General features: G+C 44.4%; 1 protein-coding gene across 1 annotated transcript in view; it reads left to right on the forward strand.

Annotated features, from left to right (window-relative positions):
- Positions 1 to 24,155, forward strand: part of CPS1 (carbamoyl-phosphate synthase 1) — a 76,439-nt gene that overhangs the window by 9,249 nt on the left and 43,035 nt on the right. Inside the window, exons 3-20 of the mRNA XM_026049063.1 lie at positions 876 to 985; positions 3,883 to 4,027; positions 4,856 to 4,945; positions 5,458 to 5,514; positions 7,704 to 7,796; positions 8,871 to 8,960; positions 9,575 to 9,703; positions 10,280 to 10,386; positions 10,778 to 10,919; positions 11,695 to 11,772; positions 13,274 to 13,372; positions 14,058 to 14,153; positions 16,963 to 17,152; positions 17,682 to 17,839; positions 18,597 to 18,725; positions 20,909 to 21,053; positions 21,352 to 21,562; positions 23,957 to 24,155. Of these exons, the coding sequence (XP_025904848.1) occupies positions 876 to 985; positions 3,883 to 4,027; positions 4,856 to 4,945; positions 5,458 to 5,514; positions 7,704 to 7,796; positions 8,871 to 8,960; positions 9,575 to 9,703; positions 10,280 to 10,386; positions 10,778 to 10,919; positions 11,695 to 11,772; positions 13,274 to 13,372; positions 14,058 to 14,153; positions 16,963 to 17,152; positions 17,682 to 17,839; positions 18,597 to 18,725; positions 20,909 to 21,053; positions 21,352 to 21,562; positions 23,957 to 24,155 (2,268 nt within the window). The remainder of the gene's footprint in view (positions 1 to 875; positions 986 to 3,882; positions 4,028 to 4,855; positions 4,946 to 5,457; positions 5,515 to 7,703; positions 7,797 to 8,870; positions 8,961 to 9,574; positions 9,704 to 10,279; positions 10,387 to 10,777; positions 10,920 to 11,694; positions 11,773 to 13,273; positions 13,373 to 14,057; positions 14,154 to 16,962; positions 17,153 to 17,681; positions 17,840 to 18,596; positions 18,726 to 20,908; positions 21,054 to 21,351; positions 21,563 to 23,956) is intronic.

The following is a 24,155-nucleotide window of genomic DNA, read 5'->3' on the forward strand; positions in this document are numbered from 1 at the left end:
AGGAGGCAGCTCCACATGTGTTCCAAAGTGGAAGATTCTTGGGAGTCCAAAGGGCTGAAGTTACTGGCAAATCTGTTTCCAGCTCTGCCTTTTCTCTTCCCCAGTGGTCACTGGTTATTCTGGTGCCTGTATGAATCTTCCAACTTGTTTTTCTGATATTTCATGGATACCTTTTGATAGAAGGTGCACTCCCCAAGTGGTCTCCTGGCCTGCTGCGGGGCAGCTAAGAAAGGTTTAATTTCTAAATCAGACCAAAGGGGGTAGTGCAGCCCACATCGTCACTGAGGAAAGCCTGCGTGTGACGTGGGACCGCAGAGGTTGGGATACAACTGAGAGCCATGTGTCCAGAGCTGAACTCAAGTCTTGGAGCTGACTTGACTTCCTGCTGGAAGGAAGGAAGTTCTGCTGGAGCCTCGAGCCATGTGCTGTGGGGCAGTCAGAGCCTGCCCTGTCTATGAAAGGCCTGGCTGCGTGAGGAGCAGCACAGTCCCCATCAAGCCTTGGGCAAACACTGAGGAGAAAGGCAGTCCTTTTTTCCCCTGATTTATAGTCTTGTTTGCTTACAAGCTCTTGTGAGTGGGTGAGGTGGGCAAGGTGGTGGTGGCAGCAGGCAGGGTGATTCCGTGGTGACAACAGCACATGCTGCTCAGAGAGGTTTTTCAGCTGCTTGGCCTTCGTTAGGTGGAATTTGCCATGTGTTAGGAGGAGAAAGAGTACGAGGCACTTAGTAAATGGGGACAGAGATGGTCTTTTGGTGTCTGGGGAGGGAATAATGCCTAACATGTGAGGAATGAGGCAGATGTCCTAGGAGTTACCTGTGTAAACATCAGAGCTTTTGTTCCTATATTTGAGTGTCTTCATATCCCTTTCTCTAGGCGCAGACAGCCAACTTGGTGCTGGAAGATGGAACGAAGATGAAGGGCTATTCTTTTGGCCATCCATCCTCCACAGCAGGGGAAGTTGTGTTCAACACTGGTCTTGCTGGGTAAGTTGCAAACCATCTACTTGGAGCGTGTAAAAGGGGGAAGGGGTGATAGAGCAGCTACTTTTTCCAAGCCCTTGGGGGGTGCTTATCCCAGCCTGTTGTGTTCTGTCCAGAAATGCTGCCCTCCAAGGATATAGAGAGGGAGAGAGATGAGTTGAAAGGACTTCAGTCAGTCCTTTTGTGATGCTGCTGATGTAGAGCAGAGGAACTCACGAGAACTGGCCAGTAAGCACCTCAGTTAAATTTGTATGTTGTCCCTCATGTTTCTGGGTCAAATATGGAGGTCGGAATCATCTTTCCACCTTCTGGGTGGTGAAACTTGCTGTCTGCATGTGAATTTTTTAAATCCAGAGCTTCCCAGGCTGGATTCTATATGACATGTGGTGGTACAAACCACAGCTAAGAAAACATTTGAATTCTGTGCCCTTTCCTGCTAGAGAGGATCAAATTCATGCCTAACCTAGCACAGCTCTCGTGTCCTCTGGAGCGACAGAAGCCCATGGCTGGTTAGGACAGCGGCAAAATCCTGCGAGTCCTTCTGGTAACTGTTCTGAGAGAGGAGATTTGTCTAGAGGAACAAGGCCTTCATGAGGAGAGGGACACAACTCTGGGGAAGTGAGACGGCCCTGAGGTTGCTGGTGCTGGAGCTTTGCCTGCTGTCGCTGCTCAGCTGCCTCGTGGCTCTCCAGATTCTGTTCTCCCTCAGAAAAACCGGTGCCCTCTTGAAACAGGATGAGTTTTTAAATGTTTCTGTTGGTAAGAATGCTAAATTGCTGCAGAGGGGAATCTGTTTGCAAAGTTTTGCATAAGGAAGCAATTATTTAAGCTTTTGACAGCACTAATTACTTGCTGTGTTAATATACCTGCCAACAAACAACTGTTTAATATAGATCAGAATGATGGAGGGCACCAGAGTTCTCCTCTCTGTGATAGATTATGGGCAATAAATCTTGTCACGTCACAGAAGTCGGGCAGGACCTGATGGATTAATTTCCCTTCCACATGTTAGTGTGGCAGCAGAAGCTGTTTGCTCTTTTTCTGGTGATTTGGAGAGGATGCCTGTGAGAAGAGAGAACAGTTTTGCTCTGTGGAACATATGGGGATGGAGGGAACATGTGAAACATAAGGTTGCATCTTCAGCGTGTTCTCCAGGAACCCCATCTCGACTGATTTGGCGAAGAGGAGCAGAGTTTGCAGCTTTGTTGCAGATCATAGAAATGACAGGATTTGCTTTCAGTCCAGGGGCTGCTGCCCAGTGCCAGAAACACTGTAGCTCTGCCTAGGGCTGCTGAGTAAACCACTGGGTCCAGAGGAAACCCCTTGAAGGTTTTCATTGATGCAGTAAGAGGCTGAGAGCCCGTGTGAAGGAGGTGCTTTGGCAGATGCTCTGGCAGGGTTGGGCCTTGTACAGCCTCCCTGGGCCTATAGCTGTTTGTCAGTACAGGGAATAAGGGGTAGGAAAGGGAGAGTTTTGCCATGGCAGGTTTTAAGCCTGGAATATTGCTTTCTGGGGTCTGACTGTTCGTAGGTGTGCAGTGGGGTCTGTGAGCTCTGGTGAGACAGTGGTGTTGTTGGTCCAGTACCTTGTGTCCTCGTGAGGACTCCCTCACTTGGATTCATGATGTAGAGCAGGGAGGCAAAGCACTTTGTGTGCTTACAGCTTTGGCGTTCCAAAAAAAAAAATAAAAAAAAAATAATAAAAAAAAAAGCCGAAAACAAACAAAAAAACCCAGAAAACTCTAGTGTTGCATCTATCCATTTGGAGCGAGGAGGTTTTCAACTAAGAGAAAGAATTAAACCCCCTATAATGTGCCCATGCTTCAGTTAGCTCAGTAAATGCATCTGCTTCCAAGATGTTTGCATGTACTTACTGTGATAGTCTGGTAAGAGAGGTGGTTGACAGGAGTTTCCTGAACCCAGCAAGGCTTTGGGGAGGTGCAGAGAAGTCTGGACCTTGCAGCATCCCTGGAGCTTCTGCCCCTATCTGCTGCACAGGGCATTGTGCCTGCTGAAAGGGCCCTCTCTCTCCATGTAGAGCTGAGTTTGTGCTTACAAATAACATACAAAGGTTAATGACATGAGCCTTGTCTTTAGCAGCGCGTTTTTTGGAAGCATAACCCATTGACTTGAAGGAGGTGCCAAATGTACACGTGCTGTGTGCTTCCTGCCATTGCACTGCAGCTTGAGTGGATGTTTACAGCAGGAGATGCAGATTTGAGCACAAGGAGAGGCCTCCCTGGAAATATTTTGGAGCCAGGGTTCATCCAGGACATCACTTGAGGTGGCTGCCGAACTGCATCTTCTGCCTGCAACCATTCGGTTTAAACTATGGTGACAGTAATAAGTTATAGTCTACATAGGGCAGATTCATCTTGCACCATCTTAATGCATTTGGCTACATACTGGTGTAGATAACTTCATCAGATGTTGGGTTGCAGCTATTTTTTGGTTGAAAAGCAGCAGTTATTTAACAGCTTGCTGCACCAGTATGCAGCAGTATCATGCAGAAAATGAGGGCCTGCTTACTGATTAAAAGCTGCAAAGTAAAAGCATGGGTAGACAGACCCTAACTAATCTGTCAGCCTCCTGGGAGGGGAAAGTGAGAATGGATCTACTGGATCCAGAGCTGACACAGTAGGTTTAGCAAAGCCTTAAATTTGATTTACCCATTAAAATACAAAATCTTGTGTTCAGTCACCCATGGCAATACAATGTGTTCAACCAAACTTACGGATCTGCCCTTATTGGCAGAATATTCAGGCAGGTGCTTAAACATAATTGAAACTTATGACATAAACTCTGCTTCTATCTTTCTGTTATGGAAATTCAGGCCTGTTTTATATTTACTTATTTGCTCTCTTATTTTCCTCTCTCCTTTGCCTTTCTTCTTTACCTAGATACACTGAAGCCTTGACAGATCCCAGCTACAAAGGACAGATCCTTACACTAGCCAACCCTGTAGTTGGGAATGGTGGGGTACCTGACACGGCTGCTTTGGATGAAATGGGCCTCAACAGGTTCCTTGAGTCTGATGGAATCAAGGTAAAAAGACAGAGTTGCATGTGCATCTGTGCATCTAAAAATTGCAATGAACACTTAGGCTGTGCTGGAACCTGTGTGACCCCAGGAGTCTTCTCTTGGTGGACTGAATCACATCTCTGGTCTCTACAGCCCTTCCTGACCCAACTGGCAGCATATAATAAATCAAGGGGTTTCCTGGCCCATTCTGGCATTAAAAGATGTCAGTGCAGTGAGGGCTGGGTATTGTACCATATCAGATGAACAGACATTCAAGTAGAGGATGTAGTGCTAGAGCTGTTCTTTCCTTCTACAAAAGATTAAAACAACAGTATAAGCAAAATTTAAGTAAAGATCAAAAGTTACTGCAAAAAAGTTACTATGAAAGTTAAGTGTGTGTTCCAAAAGGGCAATTTGTCAGAACATCTGAGGAGCCCATTTCTGTACTGCAAAGCCACCTGTGATGGCACCATGTGTGACGTGGCCATAAAGAAGAGGGGAGGTCTCTCTATGCTATCGTATCTATTTGCCACGGGAGCACTGGCTTGGGGCAGGAGAACACCCCCCATATAGCAGTGGCAGCTCTGAAAAATGAAGCATAGTCATGTAATCACAGTGCCAGTGAAATGCTTTATCCATCCTGAGGTGACGTGGCTCCTTTATAAACTGCTAATGCCACTGGAAAATGCAGTTGCCTTTTGAAGAGAAATGTCGCTTTCAAGTGAAAAGCATTATTTTAAAGTAAAACACTGGCTTAAATTTAACCTTTCTAACAAAATGTGCTTTCTCAGAAGGTCTGGGGCAAGCATGGAGTGAACCTTCGGTGCAAAAGGCAGTTTCTTCTCTCTGCAGGTCTCAGGTTTGGTGGTGCTGGATTACAGCAGTGAGTACAGTCACTGGCAGGCTGCTAGGAGCCTGGGCGAGTGGCTGCAGGAGGAGAAGGTGAGAGATGCAGCAGTAGCTGCTTTATGGACAGACCTGTGAAGGTGGGACCAGGGGGCAGAACTGCTGGCTTTGTGCTGCTAACCATGCCTCTCCTCTGACTGGCTTTTGTCAGTTTTGGGTTCATCTTGTGTTTCACAAATCTCTGGTTCTTCATCCATTTTCTTTTTCAAGATGCAAAGTTATTTCCCGCTATTGCTGTTCCGAGTGGTTGCCACGATCTCAACCCCCCAAAAATTGTTTTTTGCCAAAACCCCACTGGTTTGAACCTGAGAGAATTAAGGATGTAGCAGCAAAGTGTGCACTGACAGCTGGGAGGGGTGGATGCTTAGGAATAAGGCAAAAATAGGGCTCAAAAATGAGGAAGGAGTTGCAGCATGAGCCTTTTTTTCCCCCAAATGTTTTCAATGCAGACACAAGAAGATTTGGAGAACCAAGACATATGAGTGAGAATGGGGAGGAATGAGGGGTTACTAGTTCTCTAACTTGCTCTTGTCTAATGTTTTGTGTAGGTGCCTGCTCTGTATGGGATTGATACCAGGATGCTCTCCAAATTGATCCGGGACAAGGTATGATCCCCCTTCCTTGATCCAGGTGCATTAAACTTGTCATTATGGGACCCTTTTTCTGACACTGCAGCAAGCCTGGGGTGACGATGCTGGCGGCTGGGTTGCCTTGGCCTCGGGTGCTGTTCAGATCCCTGTGCCCTGTGGGCAGCCGTGGCACTGTTTGCATCCCGATGATCCCCCTCTTCCTTGGCTCTGTGCTGGATTTCCTCTTCTAAGCCAGTGAACCAGCACAAGCTGATTTAAATGGTCGGTCTCAGGTAGGTGTGTAAACAGCCAGAGGCAGCAACACTTCTGTGGGATTGTTTTGCATATTAGTTTGTAGGCAACACCACCTCTATTCAACAGAAACTCCTCTGCTCCTCAGAGACATAAAGGAATGCTTACATTGACCTAAACTGGATTACTAACTCAGGCCAATTTTCCTTCCCTGAAGCCTTTTGTTATTTTTTAATAGTCATTATTTCTGCCTGATTCCTGAGAGCTGACAATTGAAGGACATATGCAGGATTATGTTACTGAATGGAGGTTAATGTTAAGGTACACTTTACACTGACTAAAACAATGATCAAAGCCACTCTGCATATAAATTGTTGTGCCTCAGGGGCTGCTCTCTTATAGAGGATTATTTGAAGTTGCTCTTTTCCATTTTGTTTAGGTGATCAATTTGCAATCTGCAGTCCAAACCCACACCCACATTCATTCCACAGAATAAAATATGAATGACCCAGCTTGAATAGAAGAATATTTGTAGAAGGGAATTCTTATGGGAAGGTTGGAGATTTTCTGGCCCTTAGACAGCAGATAAGTGGTTTATTACACCGGAGAATGGCAATATGTTTTCTTCTTTTTTTGATAGATGCTATTTAATGGTTCATCATTGCTTTCATCCAAACTAAATATGCTTACAGTATTTATCCAGTAGCTTAGCAGGAAGTTTATGGCACTAAGGGCTATTGTACTGGTACTGTGGCTAGTATTTTTGTTATTCCTAAATGATGTTTAATGTAGCCTTTTCTCCCAGTCTTCTTGGTCAGATTTTTGGTTTGTTTTTGGTGGGGGAGCTAGAGTGGGGACCTAGCAAACAATATTTTGCCTCCTGCCCTTTTGGGGATGAGAACAGTTTCATTGTGATCAATGCATAAATCAGCAGTAACTTGTTAGGTTGCATTCTAAGGGCAATTGCAAGGTGCTGTTTTACTGTGTAACCCAGTGCCAAAGTAAGCCAGCGGGTCTTGTCATGGGCGTTTGTGGGGCAGGTTGCCAAGGGGCAGTTCCTGTGGCTCCCGGGAGCGGAGCCTTTTCCAGGGGACAGTGGCCTTCTCAACTCTTCCCCACAAAGCAGCCTAGGGGAGATGTGCTGCCTTTAAAACTTAACCCTAGCAGCACATATGAAAATCTAAGGTCCTGGGTCTTTCTTGCCTTAGGGAAGTGTTAAGGATATTTGAGGTATGACCAAGCACCAGGTTAGGGTAAAGAATATTACCATGAGAAGGAAATATTTCCTTCCTAGGATCACAACAAGATGCTTTGGAGCTTGTTGTCTCTTTTCCTACGCCTTTGCTCCTTCCAGTTCCAACTTCTACCTGCTTGTCTTCCTTCCATGAACCTTCTACCTTCTTCCTGGCCAATGCAGGCAGCTGAGCAGGGGTGTCCTGGCTTCTGTGGTAAGAACAGCCAAGAGCAGAGCCTTTTCACAGTGTGTTTTAATAATTCATTCAGCAAACAGTTGCAGTGACCTTCCTCCCACACAGCTTTTTCATATGGCTTTTTCTCTGCTGCCTCTCAGCCATCCACAGTGGGTGGCTGAAGACCTCACAGGAGGTTTCCAAAGTCAAAAAGTTGCAAGCTCCCTTGTGGATTGCACCCAGACCTACAAAATGGGGATGTGGGGAGCTGAATTTTGATCCTCCTGGAAGGCAACCCATTTTCCTGTTATTAGATAGCTTGCCAAACTGCCTCTTAACAGCTTTTACTGCTGGCAGTGCCTCTTTCCCAAATGAAGGATGTTTAAACAGCTTTCTGATACCAAGGAAAACTTATAAACTTCCGAGGAAGCAGAAAGTGGTTATAAGCTGTCAAGAAACCATCACCAAGCAGCTGTTCGAGTTCCTGTGCCTGTCAGCACCTGCCCTAGTATTCACAGCTGCTGCTTTGCTCATGCTTAGCTGTTTACTGCTGTATTTCTACAGGGCACCGTACTTGGGAAGATTGAATTTGAAGGTCAACCTGTGGAGTTTACAGACCCAAATAAGCAGAACTTAATTGCAGAAGTGTCAACCAAGGTGAGAACTTCTCTAGTCCCAATGCTGTATACTCCGGATATTAACTGCTCTCCATTTGCCCTCCAAATCATCCATTTTGCCCAAACAAACAGTTCAGGGACCTATTCTAAACTATGTCTTTTTAGATCTTTAGAGGGCTGTGACCACAATATCATCTTCCTTGAATCTCTGTGGCTCCCAAGGTGCTGTGTTGAAGTTGTTAAATGAGCTGTGTTGATCTTGTGTAGTCTGGGTAGTGCTGTGTACCGGCCAGGCATCGTCTGTTACAATGACAGGATCAAGATTTATTGGGCATACAGAGAACAAGTATATAGGAGAATATTTCCAGACCAAAAAAATTTTTTTCCAGTTGTTCCCCTTAAATAAAATTCAAGGAAGATTATGGTCACAGTCTGTGTTCAGGCTCAAATTTTTTTGAGTGATTCCAGAGGGCTTTGGATTTGAAAACAGACTAAGGTGTTGGGATTCCTTCTGTGAAAAGGTGGTTGTGTAGCACCAGGCAGAATAGCCGTGGAGTTTAGCATCTCTTCATAAGGCAGCCCAGCTGTGAAACAGAGGTGTTGAGAAAGCTGATTAAAAGGGAATTACTTAGTGTTAAAAAAAACCCAAACCCCCTCATGCTAACTGCAGTTACATAACAAATAAATAGCTCTCCATTCTTCAGGAAGAAGCTATCTATAAATCATGCTGCATCAGTACTACAGCTGTCATTGAATGTATCCGTGTTGCAGTGCCAAGGCCTGTGTAACATACAGTAGGGTTTTTCTTCCCCATTTTGTGGTCTTGTTGCAACAAGGGGCTGTACAAAGTCCGGTGGTCCAGATTTGGCACTGAGGCAGGTAGTCCCTGGTTGCAGCTTATGTGTATATGCACATATAAACCAGCATTAAAGCTTCCACTTTCATGGAAAAATCAAGGAAGCATTAATGGTTGGTGCTTCTAGAGATTCCCTTGGTTGCTGAGCACCAGTTGTTTCGTATTACCGAACAGTCAGTCTGCTGCCCTTCCTTGTGTCTGAGAGGGATAATCTGTCATTTACAACCTAGTCTGTCTCTTTTCTCTTCCTACTGACAGGAAATCAAAATATATGGTAGAGGGAATCCAGTTAAAGTGGTAGCTGTTGACTGTGGGTTGAAGCACAACATTATCCGTCTGCTAGTAAAGGTAGGTGGGTGCTTTATACCCTGCATCTCTGCTTTGCTCTGAGCCTTGTCTCGTGCATGTGCTCACTGGGCCTTCTTTCTACCTGGATATAGTCATCCGAGTAGCAGATTCTCCCCTAACATGGAGTATAAGTTGGGGATGATTCCTGAGGACTGACTAATGTTTCCTGAGCTAGATATGTCATACCTGAGGCAGTGAGTGCTGAGGCAGCCTTTTGGCCACCAGAAGAACTAGAGGGTGAACTTAAGAGACAAGGCACAATCTTAGGGCTGCCAGATCCTAAGTTAGCAGTTAGAATTTGTTAGCAGTTCCCCGTGTTAAAGGAAACCAACCATTTTGTGTGTATGTTTTAGTGTTTCATTAATAAGTTTTGGCCCCATTAATAGATTTCAAACCTGACAGTCACTGACAAGATTCAGATACCAGGTCCTTAACCATCTTGTGAAAATAATCTGGACAGATAGTAGAGATGAGCCTCATTATTATCCCTAAGGAAGGAAAGTCTGAAATCTGATCTCAGCCTTTGTGGAATATCAGAGATGCAGCCTCCAGACTCAAATTAATTTGTTCTCCTGCTTCATGTATTGCTTGTTCCCCTCTTGCTTCTCTCCCAGCGAGGTGCAGAAGTGCATTTGGTGCCATGGGACCATGATTTCACCAGCATGGAGTATGATGGGCTCTTAATTTCTGGAGGTCCAGGGGATCCAATGAAGGCCCAGGAGGTGATTCAGAACGTTAGAAAGGTACAGCATGAGAAACACAGGCCAGTTTTCTTATTTCCATTTATTTATGTATCTGAAATCTAAACAGTTGTTTTTACTAGGATGTTTTGGACAATGTAGCCAGTTCATTTGCTTTCTACGTTCCTCATGTCTGTCTACTGAGAGTTAGGTCTCCAGTCCAGTGGTTGCAGTACAACTGTGCAGACCCTCATGAAAATGAGTATCATCATTTTATCAATGCCCTTAAGTATCTAGTGCTCATTCAGCACTGCTGTCAGCTTGTGAAAAAGCTGCCCTGTTTTCACAGTTCCTTCCGTTTGAAATCATGTCATGCACTGAATGCCCTGATAAAATTTGTCATCATTGGTTCACCTTGAATAGACTGAGACATTGGGCTGTGCTCAGAGGTTTCCCTTTGAAAGGGAGGAGAGAAGGAAACTTGCATCCATGTGGATTTGCCACCTTGCCTTCAGTCTTTTCCCAGGCCCAGGTGACTTCTTTGAGGGAACTGCAGTAGAGATGGACCTACTGCACGGTTTATGCTGGGATTGCTGGGCAGAGTCACTTCACTACCTCATGGAAACCTTTTTGTTTTAGATCCTGGAGAGCGATCGCCTGGAGCCCTTGTTTGGGATCAGCATGGGCAATTTAATCACTGGAATAGCAGCTGGAGCTACTTGCTACAGGATGCAGATGGCCAACAGGTACAGCAGCAACAGCGCAGGGCTCCGCACTCTGGAATGCCCCAGAGCAGCCATACTTGGCTCCTGAGCTGCCTTACAAGAAGCTAATGTAGTAGTAACGTTACTTATTCATTCCTGGCATTTTTCTTGCCTTAAATTTAAACTGCCATGTTGTGCTCTGTTTTTTGGGGGGAACTGTGGAAGTATTTGTTATAATTTGTCCCCATCAAACTGAAGGATAGCCAAGTTTCTTCTAGAATGTATCCCTTTGAGAGGCTACTGGTACTGCACATCTAGCAGGGAACTGCTGTGGGTTCCCCCCTGTGATCGGCTGTAGGTAACTGACATTGGGACACATCCTGCATCAATTCGCCTCTCCTTCCACTTTTTCCTTTCCCCCCTTCCCTTTCAGAGGGCAGAACCAGCCAGTTGTGAATGTGCTGAACGGACGGGCAGTCGTCACTGCTCAGAACCACAGTTTTGCCATCGACAGCTCTACCCTCCCGCCGGGCTGGACACCTCTTTTTGTGAATGCCAATGATCAAACAAACGAAGTGAGCACGTGGCTTCTGGATCCCTACCTACCACAGCCCTTAAAGTGAAGATTTCCCCCCCACTTCCCCCCCTTTATTTCATCCCCTGGAAACTTACTGTGGGTTTGCACCTAGTCATCCAATCTAATCTTAATGATCTGGTCTTTTGCTTGAGGACTTGCCTTGCAGCTCCAAGGGAGTTGAAGTAAAACCCAAAAGAAAGTACCCCAAAGTGTTAGATTATGACAATGACCTCATGATTTCCCTTGGCAGAGCTACTCTGTTTACTTCATCTTTTCCTTACTGTTAGTGGTCCTCATTCCATTATCCTTGTCTTCAGGATTTGTGGCACAGGGACACTATCGTATCCACTGTCTTGTGTTGGGCTCTTTGTAGCCTGGCGTAGAAAATGAGAATTGTTACAGTTGGATATGGTCAGTTAACATAAGTAGAATTCCAAAAACTAGAGGTCAGGAATTAAACTTCTGCCTTTGACTAGTAGAAGGGGGTCGATTTGCCTCTTGGAAGATGTAAGATAGAGGCTTCTTGTCAAATATCCTACGCTAAATAAGCAGAACAAATAAATGAAATACCGACAAAAGCCCCAAACAACCCCTTTCTGTCCACCAAAACCCCAAAAAAACAAACCCCACAGTCTTGGTCTCTGGAGGTTCACAACTGAAAAAGTGCAGATAGGAAGCAGTATCCCATAGCCCCATACAGGGGTAATTCTTCTTTTCTGTTCTCTTGCCCATGAGCAAGGAGGTGTCTAAGACGATTGTGTTTGCTTCTGCAGGGAATTATGCATGAGACCAAACCAATTTTCACAGCGCAGTTCTACCCAGAGGCAAAACCAGGGCCAACAGACACAGAGGTACAGTACAGGATTTATCTGGCTTTGCTTTGAGATGGCTCGGAGACTATAGACACACACTAGCTAAGGTGAAAAGCCTTTATATGGTGACAAGCCTAAATCTAAATCCTAAAAGGGGCCCAGCCAGGCATGGGCTCGTGGCTGCTTAGCTTGATCCACTGCTAATTATAAGCAGCAGCAAGGTGTCTATTGACTTCTGTGTGCTCTGGATCAATGATTCCATTCGTATGACTTGCATGCTCTGAGTCCTGGTGGGATTATTTGTGTGTTGGAAGTTACTGAAGTGTTGAAGCCTTTGCAGGATCAGGCTCAAATCTCTTGTACCTGGAGTGGTTACAAAAGGGGAGAAAAAAATCCTTCTTACGAAAAAAAAAAATACTAGCCAGATGCTTTGTAATAAAATCATTGACTTTCTAATACAATTTAGTTCCAGTTTCAAATTTAATAATTACTGTAGAGTTATGCAAATGGATTCACACTTCCTCACTCTTGTTCTCCTAAGTGAAATGAAATTTTAATCCCCCATCTGTGACTTCGCACAAATTCTATAGCCCCGCTCGTGTAGTCACAGGGTATGACTAAGCAGCAGCAGGGGATGTGCAAGGCAGGGAAGGCATGTCTGAACATAAATACACTATTTAGCATTTCTTGAGTAAGCAAGCTTGAAGAATACTTAGAAATGATTGATTTTAGTCTTAATTTGATACTGTTGATTAAACCTCCAAGTAAATCTCTAGATATCAAGAAGTTTTCTGCCAGTCTGTTTGACTTGTGATTTGGAATTGCTTTAAATTTGACCTCAATTGTGTATTTTTCAAGCCCTTGTGCATGTCCCCTGCTCAGAGGGGTTTGGGAGACATCCTGCCAGTCCTGCTAGACTCGCCATGCTCATCTGTGCTCCTGTCTCCCTCGGGAGGTGCACGGGCAGAAGCTCTGCAAGTGCTTTTGGGGGCAGCTGGAGCCTCTCCTGTGGCTGCCTGTGGACCAGGGAGGGTCACACGGCATCCTCTGAGGCAGGCAGGGTGGATGGAAGCTGGAGAGGAGTTTTCTTCCATCTGCTCTGGTCTCCCCTCTGGAGGGCAGTACTGATTCAGCACCGCAGCTGCACAACTGTTTGGATCCCAGCTCCATAGCAGGCTCTGTTCCATGTAGTTCCCTTGGTCGAGTTAAGTGTATGGTCTTCTGATTTTTAACTTTGAGTGCATAGGCATTTATTATGCAGTCAGCTGTGTACAAGCAGAGCACACAAACATGATTTATATGTGTTTTTTCCCTGATGCGACCGCAATTTCTCGAATGCAGCTTTGTCAGATATGTCAGAAATCATTAAATATACCTCAGATATGATTCCCCTCTTCTCTGATGGTGTAAATATACCTCCTATAGGTAGCAGAGCAAAGCTGATGACTTTAGCTCACAAATGCTGTGTTTTAGCCTTCTTTGCTTGGTGTTACTTAGTTTTACTTTGGGGATTAAATACAAGTGTTTGTGTTTTTCCTAGTTTCTCTTTGATTCATTTATGTCGCTGATTAAGAAGGAGAAAGGCACTACCATCGCATCGGTCGTGCCCCAGGCCGGAGCAGCAGCTTCCAGAGTAGAGGTCAGTGTACAGGTACTCATCATTCCTGCCTCTCAGTTAGGCCAGAAGCTGTTAAATCCTACTGAGCACAGGATACAAAACACATCACATAAAAACCTGGCCAGCAATGCCAGAGACAAGGCTATTATAGAAAAGCTGTTAGTTCTTTCTACCTGTCGTATAGTTATCAGGTCTCTCTTGTGTTATTAACTACCTTTCTTTCGAGGGATTTTAAGATCTGATGCTTTGTATATTTTGCTTCAGTTCACCCCGGAAAGGAGCTCTCCTCGCTCTGAGGTGTCCTGGGATAATCTGGCCATGGGAGTTTGCCAGCAGCTTAATGCTGAGGCTCTGTTGCTTAGCAAATGTGTCTGGAATTCCTAGTATGAGATGAATTTCATACAGTTTTGCTATCTAAGAAAGCAGCTGGACTTCATGGGCAGCCAGACCGAGGCACGGTTGTTTATGAGCATGTGATACAGTTAACACATTTACTGTATGCCTTATGCATAACTCATGTACTTCTCTAACCAGATACGCAGGGGGGAGGTTGAGCAGAAATATTCTTGGAAGTAAAACTGCAGTGTTTTGAATGCGACCTGTCTTCCCTTTTGAAAGTTGCTTTTTTATAATTTGAAGTTGTTCTGTGTCATTCCCACCCCTGTGGGAAACATGCTGACTGTTTCATGCCATTTCACACTTGCAGGTCTCCAAAGTTCTCCTCCTAGGATCTGGGGGTCTGTCGATCGGTCAGGCAGGGGAGTTTGATTATTCTGGATCCCAGGCTGTGAAAGCCATGAAGGTGAGAGGATACTCTGAAAACGTTCATCTGCTTTGATTTAATTTACTTTCCCTTCTTGTAGCTGCTGTCGCTGCTACATTCAGCTCTCACGGGGGCAGGGAAGTTGGTGAGAATTAGTGCCTGTCAGTAAATCTAACTAGTTTCTTCTGTTTGGGAATTTGTTGCTTGAATGGTCTGAGTAAACTACTCAAGACTTACCTAGCAGAGAAATTTTTTCTGGAGTTTATGTTGCAGTCTTGAAGCAGTTTGTTATTCATGGTGGATGCCTGCTTGCTCCTGGCTTGTCATGTTGTCCAGTGCTCTGATTGAATGAATGTAAGTGAAGAGAAACCTGGTCAGCAGCATCTGAGCTGGAATTACTGAAACTTTTGTGGTGTCCAGACGCACACTGCATGGCTGGATACTGAGAAAGGCTGAACCTCAGTCTTTGTGAATGTTGTGTATGATTTTTATTTTATATAGGATAAACATTTTTGTATATTCCAAGCTTCGTTTCCAGAATAAATTCATAATCTTAAAAGGAATTAACAATTTTTTTCCTGGGGATGTGTTTTTGTGTGGTAAACTTGCTGTCCAGTTTCTGCTCTTTTTCTGAAGACTCGAGAGAGAAACATTTACTGGGATGAACAGAAATGTCTGTGTGTTTCTGCATGTGCCTGAAAAATACATGCTTATGAGGAAGTCCCTGTGTGTCCTGCTTGCAGCCTCCTGCGTACACGATGCGCACGATGGGTCTCTGCATGCCGTTGGCAAAGGGTAATCTTCATCTGGGGTAGATCAGGTTTGAAACTCCATCTCACAACTCATCTGGCATTGTGTGTGCTTTGTGCCCTGTACTGATGGTGCAAGCTACTAGTTGGAAGTGGCCACAACATCAGGAAGACAAGAGCGAATTAGAAGTGGATGGTGGTGGAGCTGGTGAGCGCAGATAGGAGCTGCTAGAAGGGCCTCTCTCTTACCCTTGTTTTCTCTTTTGTCCTTCAAACTCAGCTTTGGTTTCTAGAATGTGAAGAGGGTTTTTTTGTGATGAATCTCCCTAGCTTGACCTTTCACGGTGCCCCTTTCCTTCCTGCGGCCCCCAGGCAGCTGCTCTGCCCTGCAGGCTCCTCAGCTCCCCAGCTGCAGCCCTGGCTCTTCCCGACCCTGCCAGCGGGAGAGGCAGGCGGGCAGTGGCTGCCAGGGAAAAGCTGCACAAGAGGGATGGGAGGCAATGGGGACACTTCATGGGAGGCAAGAGGTTGCTTTTTCCTTACACTTTCTATTTTTTCCCTCTTTTAAAGAATCAATATTGTTTCTTATTGCTACGGTCTGCTGATTTCTGCTCTTCCTACTCCATTAGACCTTGGTGCATTGAAAGACAAGTGCTGTTGTTTGCATTTAGTGCTACACAGTTATGTGGGTGTCTCTTTTTAAGAGGAAAAGCCTCATGGAGCTGGGCCTCCCCGGTCAGTGGGGGAGTATTTGCAAGAACTTGCATGAGAGGCAGGAGCATCCCAAGACGAACTGGCCCTGGAAGCATCTCAGGATAGCGGAGACCGACTCATGTCACGTGAAAACCTTTCTTGGTTGCTTGCTTTGGGGATTCTCCCAACTCTTCTCAGTACAGGTTGGGTATTACACAAAGGCAGAAGTTTGTCCATGGAAATCTTCCTTCTGGATTAAAATCCAGCACCCCAAACAAACGGGCATGATGTAGTATCAATAAAAAGTGTTTCTCTTGGCACAGTGGGCATTAATTCTGCTCATTAATCACCTTCCTCATCACTGCCAGCGGGTCCTTAGGGTATATAACCATGAATTTTTGAGAACATTCATCAGAGGAAGCTGTTTTACTCGGAAAACTATCCTTCCTATGCACTGCTGTGAAAATAGTTCTGTTTGGGGCGATTTCTCTGAAATACTGGTATTTTCTATAACAGTTTGATCTCTTCTTTTCCTGCCCTGCTCCACATGCATTCAAGGAAAGTACTTTTCAGTGAAAAAAAATCCAACTTTCCGTGAGAAAGTACCACAAATTTAAGACCAGTTTTTAAAGTGGTATTTTAGGTTATCAAAGAAAAATGAAGAAATGTCATTCAGTGTCTGAACTTAGTAGGCAGAGAGAACATTGTGCAAGAGTCCCACTGCTCCAGCTGAGTTACATATTTCTTCTCGCAAACAGTTGATTAAATAATCCCAAATTTGATCCAAACAGAAAAATCCTGTGGTGTTTTCATATTGTTTGTGGACTGAGGGGAAGTAGCAAGTTCTTTACAGGTCCTAGTAATGCTCCCATAAGCATTTGCTTGAGGAGCATCTTCAGCTTACCAACCCTCCTCCTGCCTTATTTCTTTTTTTTTGTCATTTTTCATCACAGTTCCTGTCTGTTCTAAAAGCTTCTGTTCTCATTTCTTACTATCTCTTTCCATATAGTAAATCTTTGTGTTAAAATATGTTGCATCTCTAGTTAGGACCATTTACAAAGGATTTGCTTCTTTGTAGAAGTTTCCTGTCTTGTAAGTTGAGGATGAGAATGACTTACCATAAAATCAGGCTACAGACTTTTTACTTCCTAGTGCACCTTTCCTTAAAGCAGTAGTGCATAATCTGAGTTTGACATGTATTTTTAAGCTTGGCCACATTTTAGTCTCATCATTCTTAGGAGAACTTGGTTAACTTCTTCATTACCCAGTAATACTCTGATAGTCTCTCTTCGGCCTTAAACTTTTGCCCTAGCCTTGTTGAAGGCCATTTCTCCGTGCTACAGATAATGCTGTTATCTCTTTTTAACACGTATGCCTAAATTTAACACAGACTTTTGCTTTTTCAGGAAGAAGGTGTGAAAGTCATCCTCATGAATCCCAATATCGYCTCGGTGCAGACCAACGAGACAGGCCCGAAGCAGGCTGATGCCGTCTACTTCCTCCCCATCACCCCGCACTTTGTCACGGAGGTCATCAAGGCTGAGCAACCCGATGGATTAATTCTGGGCATGGGTGGCCAGACAGCTCTCAACTGCGGTGGGTGCAGAGTAGGTGCCCTGGCCTCTCCTTGCAGCTGAGTCTGCTCTCACCACGCAGTTCAGCAGACTTGATTTCTATAGACATGTAAGAGCTGTGTGCCTGATACGCTCTCCGAGTTGCCACAGGGAATGGGCAGAGATGTGGCTGTGGGTCAAACATAGTATCTAATGACTGCTTGTGATATTTAAAATGGATTCGGATGTTTTGCTTTGCACTTTATGCCTGTGGTATTGTATTTGGATTGGGGATATTCCAGCTATAAACACTGATCTGATGAGTGAACAATTTGAGGCAGAGACCCAGATGAAAAGTTAATTGCATTTAGCTTCTTGCAACTGTATCCAGAAATACGAATCTGTTTTGGATTGCAGATGGTAAACAGTGACTTAAAACAGTGACTTCACTGCCAGTGCCAGGTCTTACAAACTGCGGGCCAGAAACTTTCGCTTTGTGGTTTATATCTTCCGGATACTTTCTTCTTCCTTCACCTTCAGTCATCAGAGCTCTGTCTTTGCTTATGCTGCAGGAGTGGAACTTTTCAAGCAAGGAGTGCTGCGGGAGTACGGCGTGAAGGTCCTAGGTACATCAGTTGAATCCATCATGGCTACAGAGGATAGACAGCTCTTTTCTGACAGACTGACTGAACTGAATGAAAAGATTGCTCCTAGCTTTGCAGTGGAGTCGGTAAATCAGACAATTTTGAAAATGTGGTTACCTATTTGACCTATCTTAAATATATATGTACATATAGTTTTGTTTGAATGCTTAGTACAGCGGTGAACACTGTAGCTTGGATACTTTCATCACTCCAAACTCATGATTGATGTTGACTCACAGTGATTTAGAATGGGTGAAAATGAAATTAAGCGCTTGAAAGTATAAATTAATTTAGCCACTGACAAGAAAAATAAATTAGACTGGTAACACATATCTCCTGCAGTACAAATATATACACACACACACACCCCACTTCAGTGGCTACTTTTTTTTTAAATCTTATGCAAGCTGTAGAGGCTTAAGATTTCAGGTCCTCAGAATCAGCAGTACTGAAATCCCTCGTGAAGATGAAAGAGTGAAAAAGTAATTGGTTCAGTGGGTAGGCCCATTTGAGCTGGGAGGAAACTGTTAAACCAAGATGTCTGTTGGAGGGGTTATTTCATGCATAGAAGACAGAGGAGGTAAGGACATTTCCTTGGGAAGTCAGCAGGAAAGTTGACATGTAACTTAACAGAAATCACTTCCCAGTGTCTATGCTTCTATTTTCTGCTTCTTGTAGGAACAAAGCAAGGTTACAAAGCTGAGTTAATTCTTTTTCATGTCATTTCAGACAATATAGCGTCTTACTGATGGGCTTTCCAGTCAAATAAGCAAAGGTAGTTTAAGACTCTCTTCAGCCTAGTTGTTACCATTGCCTTTGAAACCTCTTCCCATCTGCTTTAAGGTGGAAGATGCTCTGAAGGCTGCCGAAAAGATCAGCTACCCTGTCATGATACGTTCTGCGTATGCACTTGGTGGTCTGGGATCAGGCATATGTCACGATAAGGAAAGTCTGCTGGAGCTTGGTATCAAGGTTGGTCTGCAATTGCAAACCCCAGGAATGGAGTCAGGACCTCTGACTTTTAGATATTCTTTTAATAATTGCAAACAGTGGGGCTACAAGCAGTGTGCCTTTATTTGTACCTTATATAACTTATATTTGTCTGCCCTCCAACATTAGTAGACTCCTTCACTTGCTTTCAGGAGTGAATGATGTGTGAAAGATGCTAAGAATGTGGAAACCTCTAAAGAGCTCAGTGATAACATAACATTGGGGACAGAAAAGCTAGGAAGCTTCAGGCCTTGTTGTGTAAATGTGATGTTTTTGCTGGGTCCAAAACTCATGCGGAGATTTAACAGGACAATATTTCAAAATTGCAAGCTGTCTTTGGCTAAGAAACAACAGGTAATTGCTGGGAAGGAAGCTTGATTTCTGTGAGGGGGGGGAAAAAAACCCTCAGATTTCCTTTAAAAACCCCAGCTATCTGGTTCTTAATCCTTCCTGAATGTCTAGAAAGAAACTGCTGATGCCAGCAAGAAGAGGGCAGTGAGAATTATTTTTTTATTCTCCCCTGTACTGCTGTCATGCTAACAGATTTTGGGCTCAGTGTGCACAATGCTGAAAAAAATACCTGTTTGGGCAATATCTGTCCCAGGAGGTCTCAGGAATAAGATGGACAAGAACAGGGAAGAGGTGGTGGACCCAGTAGCCCACCCCGTGTTAAGGATTGATGGCTAGGGTTGGGAACTGTGCGTGCTCGAGCTTACGTATGGTCTATATCCACAAAAAGCAGGATTTTACTCGGAGGCCCTCCGAGTAGCTGTCTGAAAGGTTCATGTCAAAACATTTTTGAGTAGGAAAACTCATACTTCAGCAGGAAAAATAAAAATGCTTGAGTGTCTCCATTTCTCTGTGAAAAAATAAAGTAATAACTCTTTTTATAAGCATTTTCTGTAAAATTTTAGGGATGGTATAATTCATATTTAATAAAATATTCATCCCTTTTTCTACTAAAAGTCTAATTCTGTTTTACCATGTAAGTTCTTCAAAAATAGTGCTACAGGAACTTCAGCATTTCGAATAAGGACCAATATCTCATAATTTACAATGTAAAATAATTTGGGTATTTGTGCATTCGCTTGACTCCTTGGCTCTCAGTTCCATGGCTCAGCAGAACCTCTGCTCTCTCCCCTTCAATTAAGGAGACAATCTGTAGTCTTCCTCTGAACCAGATTTTCAAACCCTGGACTTTGGGCCTGACTGACGTGGTGTATAATTCAGATAACTGATCACCTGCAGGCTTGTCTTCTCATAGCACAGCCAATTTAAGTAATCTGGCCTTGAGTTGATGTCTCCTGAGTCAGCTGCTCTTTGAGGAATGGGACTGGAGGGTAGGATGTGTGAAGCACCACTCCTCTAGCTTAGGGTTTTATTTTATTTTATTTTTTACAAGTGCAGCACCTGAGCTAAGAGCAGTGTCTGGGTTGCAGCTTGAGCAGGCTGTGCAGGGGAGATGAGGCTGAAGGCTGATTTATGGGCAGCATTAAGAAAGAGAAGTTTTGTAAAGGACGGATTGGTAATGTGCCTGTTGCCTGCTAGGATTTTAAGCAAGTGTGATTAATGCTTTATGTCTGCTAATATTAGGGCCATTTATTCACTTTGTTGGTAAATGAGTATTAACTAACTGTATTTTTCATTTTTTTTGTCTCCTGTGCTGAGGAGCACTTTCAAGAATAGTTAAAGAATAAATCATGAGTCTTGCTTCTGATTATTAGGCCAGTGATAAGCAGCATTATTAGTGCTGTTAATTAAGCAGTGTTTTCTGGCACTTCCCATTGCTCAATCATTTAGCTTTCTGCAGTTATTCACCTGAAGTCCACCCACATGCACAAAGTCAAGTATGTCTGTTGCAGGACTGGAGCCTTAGATATTTTTATGTTCTTATTCATTATTTATATGCCATTGCAAGCTCAAATGCCTTGATGTGTTTTCTGCTATTTTCTGCCATCTAATCACATAAATATTTTCTATGCCTTTCAAATTAAGTTAATGCATATTTTTTTTAAAAGGTGCTTGTCATCGATGCTATAAACTTTGCTAATTTTTTGTGTGTGTGAGCTGGTCTGGGGTTGTCTGGAGAGGTGCCACAGCAGTTTGTGTATGAGAACATGTTCTAATAAGATTTCCTTACTGTTCCTTTTCTAACATATCCCCAGGCATTTGCGATGACTAACCAAATTCTGGTGGAAAAGTCAGTTGTTGGCTGGAAGGAGATAGAGTATGAAGTTGTGAGGGATGCTGCCGATAACTGTATTGCTGTCTGCAATATGGAAAACATTGATGCTATGGGAGTCCACACAGGTAGGCTTGGGAGCATGGTGCTCACCACAAATAGCTGTTCTAACATTTCTTTTTTCACATTTCACGGCAGATTTTGCTAGGCTGAACCTGTGATTATGATTTCATTTTCCACAAGAAAACCAGTCCTCTCCAAAAACCAGTGCTGGGGCTCTATCCGTGCCCTCATTGCACCCACGATTGGAGCATCAGTTTAACTTTGTTGCTGGGAATAGGGTAGCAAGGAAAGTGACCTCCGTGGCTAGCACCTACTGTCACTGAAGGGCTTCTCTTTCCTTCTCTTGTCGATTTTGATAAACAGGGGATTCTGTTGTAGTGGCTCCAAGCCAGACGCTCAGTAACGAGGAGTTTCAGCTGCTGAGGGATCGTGCCATCAAGGTGGTCCGGCATTTGGGCATCGTGGGAGAGTGCAATGTCCAGTTCGCGCTGCATCCAACCTCCCTGGACTACTACGTCATTGAAGTTAATGCCAGGCTCTCAAGAAGTTCAGCTTTGGCATCCAAAGCAACAGGGTAAGATTATATATATTTATAGAAAAGGGTGAGGGGAGAGAAAAGAAACACAGGGGAGAATTGTGGCAAGGGCCTTGAATCAGTGTATTATTTAAATATGCAAATGGGAGCTGCAAGGAAGAAGCCTTCCTGTGTCTACTCTCCCTACAGTTAAGACAAAGAGGCTCAGGTTTATTTTGCAGCAAGGAAGAGTGAAGCCCTCGCTAGGGAGGAGTGTGTCAGGCAGGGGTGGAGCTCTGCGTGGGTTGTTCCTAAGAAAAGTTTACCTTGGCATCTGCTAGGAAAGACCTTGGGAGAGCTGGTCCTGCTGTGAGATGGAGGAACAGCTTGGTGACCTCTTGAGATCCATTCCCACCTGCTGATGCTATTACTGCAGAAAATGAAAGAGCTCTTGTGGGGAGAGGAAGAAGCAGGGGTGCATAATAACTGTCCTTGCAGAGCGGATCCCGTTTATCCGTATGTTGGTCACAAATCATCTCCGGGACCTGGAGGACACGGTTATTAATGAGCTGTCTATCAGACTGACACAAATGGTATTGCCTGCTGCCTTTGTTCTGTTGGCTAATCATAAACTAATCGAGATAAGGGTGGTCAGAACAGGCTGTTTAGAAATTGGCTTCTTAATTGCGCTTTGCAGATGGTGTTGAGAGGTGCAAATTAATCTCTATAATTTGCAGTTCTCAATTCTTGTGGTGACTGTAGTGCAATAGCAGGCTGGAGACGAGAGCCAGTGGACAGTGGGCATTTGGTTGTTTTCTTTTGGGTGACAGACTTGCAGCAAAACGTTCCTCTGGGTGTCTAGATGGGCTTGCTGTGGGTGCAGCACAATGTGTGTTTTCAAGAGCAGCTTTGCTGATAGCTGGTTCAGGTAGGGACCTCTAAGTTAGGGTAGGAAATGTTCAAGGGTTGTGGTGCTTGAGCATTGCAACTGTCCATGGTGTTGAGAAGGTTGTCACCTCATGTGTTTAATCTGACCCACACTTGGAATTCTCGAAAAATAAGAAGGGTCTTTATAGCGGTGGAAGTGCTGGAGCTAGTTGTGCTACGGAGGAGTTGGTGTTGAGAGCTTGATTTCTCTTTGGGTGGGACGGAAGCAGTGGGGTTTCCTCAGAGCTGTAACATGTGGATTGTCATGGCTGGAGGCAGCCTAAGCAACTGAACTTGGCTTGGATAGGAATACAGGAATAGGGTCTGGAGAGAAGCAACTGTCTCTGCAAGGGAAGGTACCAAAGAACATGTTGGTTTTGGCTTGTTATCTAGTACAGCGTCTGGATTCACAGACCTAAAGACTCCCTGCAGATTGTGCCAGTGACTGTTACCTGAAATACCTTGTTTCAGTGAAGGAGGAAGAGGAGAAGGGAATGTTTGTGGTATCCTAGTTAAAGCAGCTTTTGCCTGAGGAGTGTTTCTTATGCCACTGATGCAGTGCCTCGTGCTACCAGATTCTGCTCATTCTTGCAGCATGTGCTTTATAATAATCAGAATGGCTCAGCTGTCAGTACTGGTCATGAAAGAGTACGTGGCATAAGAAGTAAATGTAGGAAATATTGTAGGTAATTTTTCAAGACGAGATTTTTCCTCCTTATACTGGAATAAAGTAACTTGTCTGCCTGCTGATGAGGCCTTTGCAGCCAACTGGAAATTATGAGGAATGACATACTTAGCTAAATGAGAACAACAGGCAGTTCTGCAAGGGACTCGCTGCATTTCCTCTGCTCCAGCCTGGCCAATCTCAGCTTCACAGACCAGTTACCACTTTTCCTGCTGGTACCCTGGAACTGTGCGAGATGCCTCTGTCTCAGCTGGGATCGTGTGGTTTGTGGACTCCTCAAGGATGAGTCTGTCCTTTGCACTGTTGGCAATTAGCCTCTTGTTGGTAGACTGGATACAACCAAACAGGGGCCTTGCTGTGTGCAAAGTGTAGTCCAGCCTGGCAGGGCCGTAAGAATGTTTAAAAAAAAAAAAAAAAAAAGTAACCCACTCAGCCATTTGTAGTTCTAATTTTACATGTAAGGAAGCAGGGCAGAGTGGTTAAGAAGCTACATTGAGAGGAAATCAAAAGCCAGCAATCAAACAAATGTCCTGAACCTTAGGTTTTAGGGCCACAGCTTAAGGCTCTTGCTTTATTTTTAATTTTTTTTCTTAACAGCTTTTTCCTGCCTTTAGTCTCGGGGTATGAAGAATGCATTTTTTTAGTAAGCCTCAGTCTTGTTTCTCAGATGAGCTATGCTTAGCAGTCTATCTCCTGGGAACAGGGGGCTGTTAGAATTCACCTTTGGAGATAATTTCATTACAGCAATTTCAGAGGATTATGCAGCTTCCTTGTCATTTGCAGCACCAGCCATGCTATTCAGGTGTTTTTCTCTCCCCTTCTCTACCTCCTCTCCATGGCAGGTACCCACTGGCCTTCGTCGCTGCCAAAATTGCCTTGGGCATCACCCTACCAGAAATCAAGAACGTGGTGACAGGAAAAACCTCTGCCTGCTTTGAGCCCAGCCTGGATTACGTCGTTACCAAGATACCCCGCTGGGATCTGGACCGTTTTCAGGGTACCTCCAACCAGATAGGAAGCTCCATGAAAAGTGTGGGAGAG

This window comes from Nothoprocta perdicaria, unplaced genomic scaffold (assembly GCF_003342845.1).
Source record: "Nothoprocta perdicaria isolate Ctin4 unplaced genomic scaffold, notPer1 scaffold_11, whole genome shotgun sequence".
Classification (NCBI taxonomy): domain Eukaryota; kingdom Metazoa; phylum Chordata; class Aves; order Tinamiformes; family Tinamidae; genus Nothoprocta; species Nothoprocta perdicaria.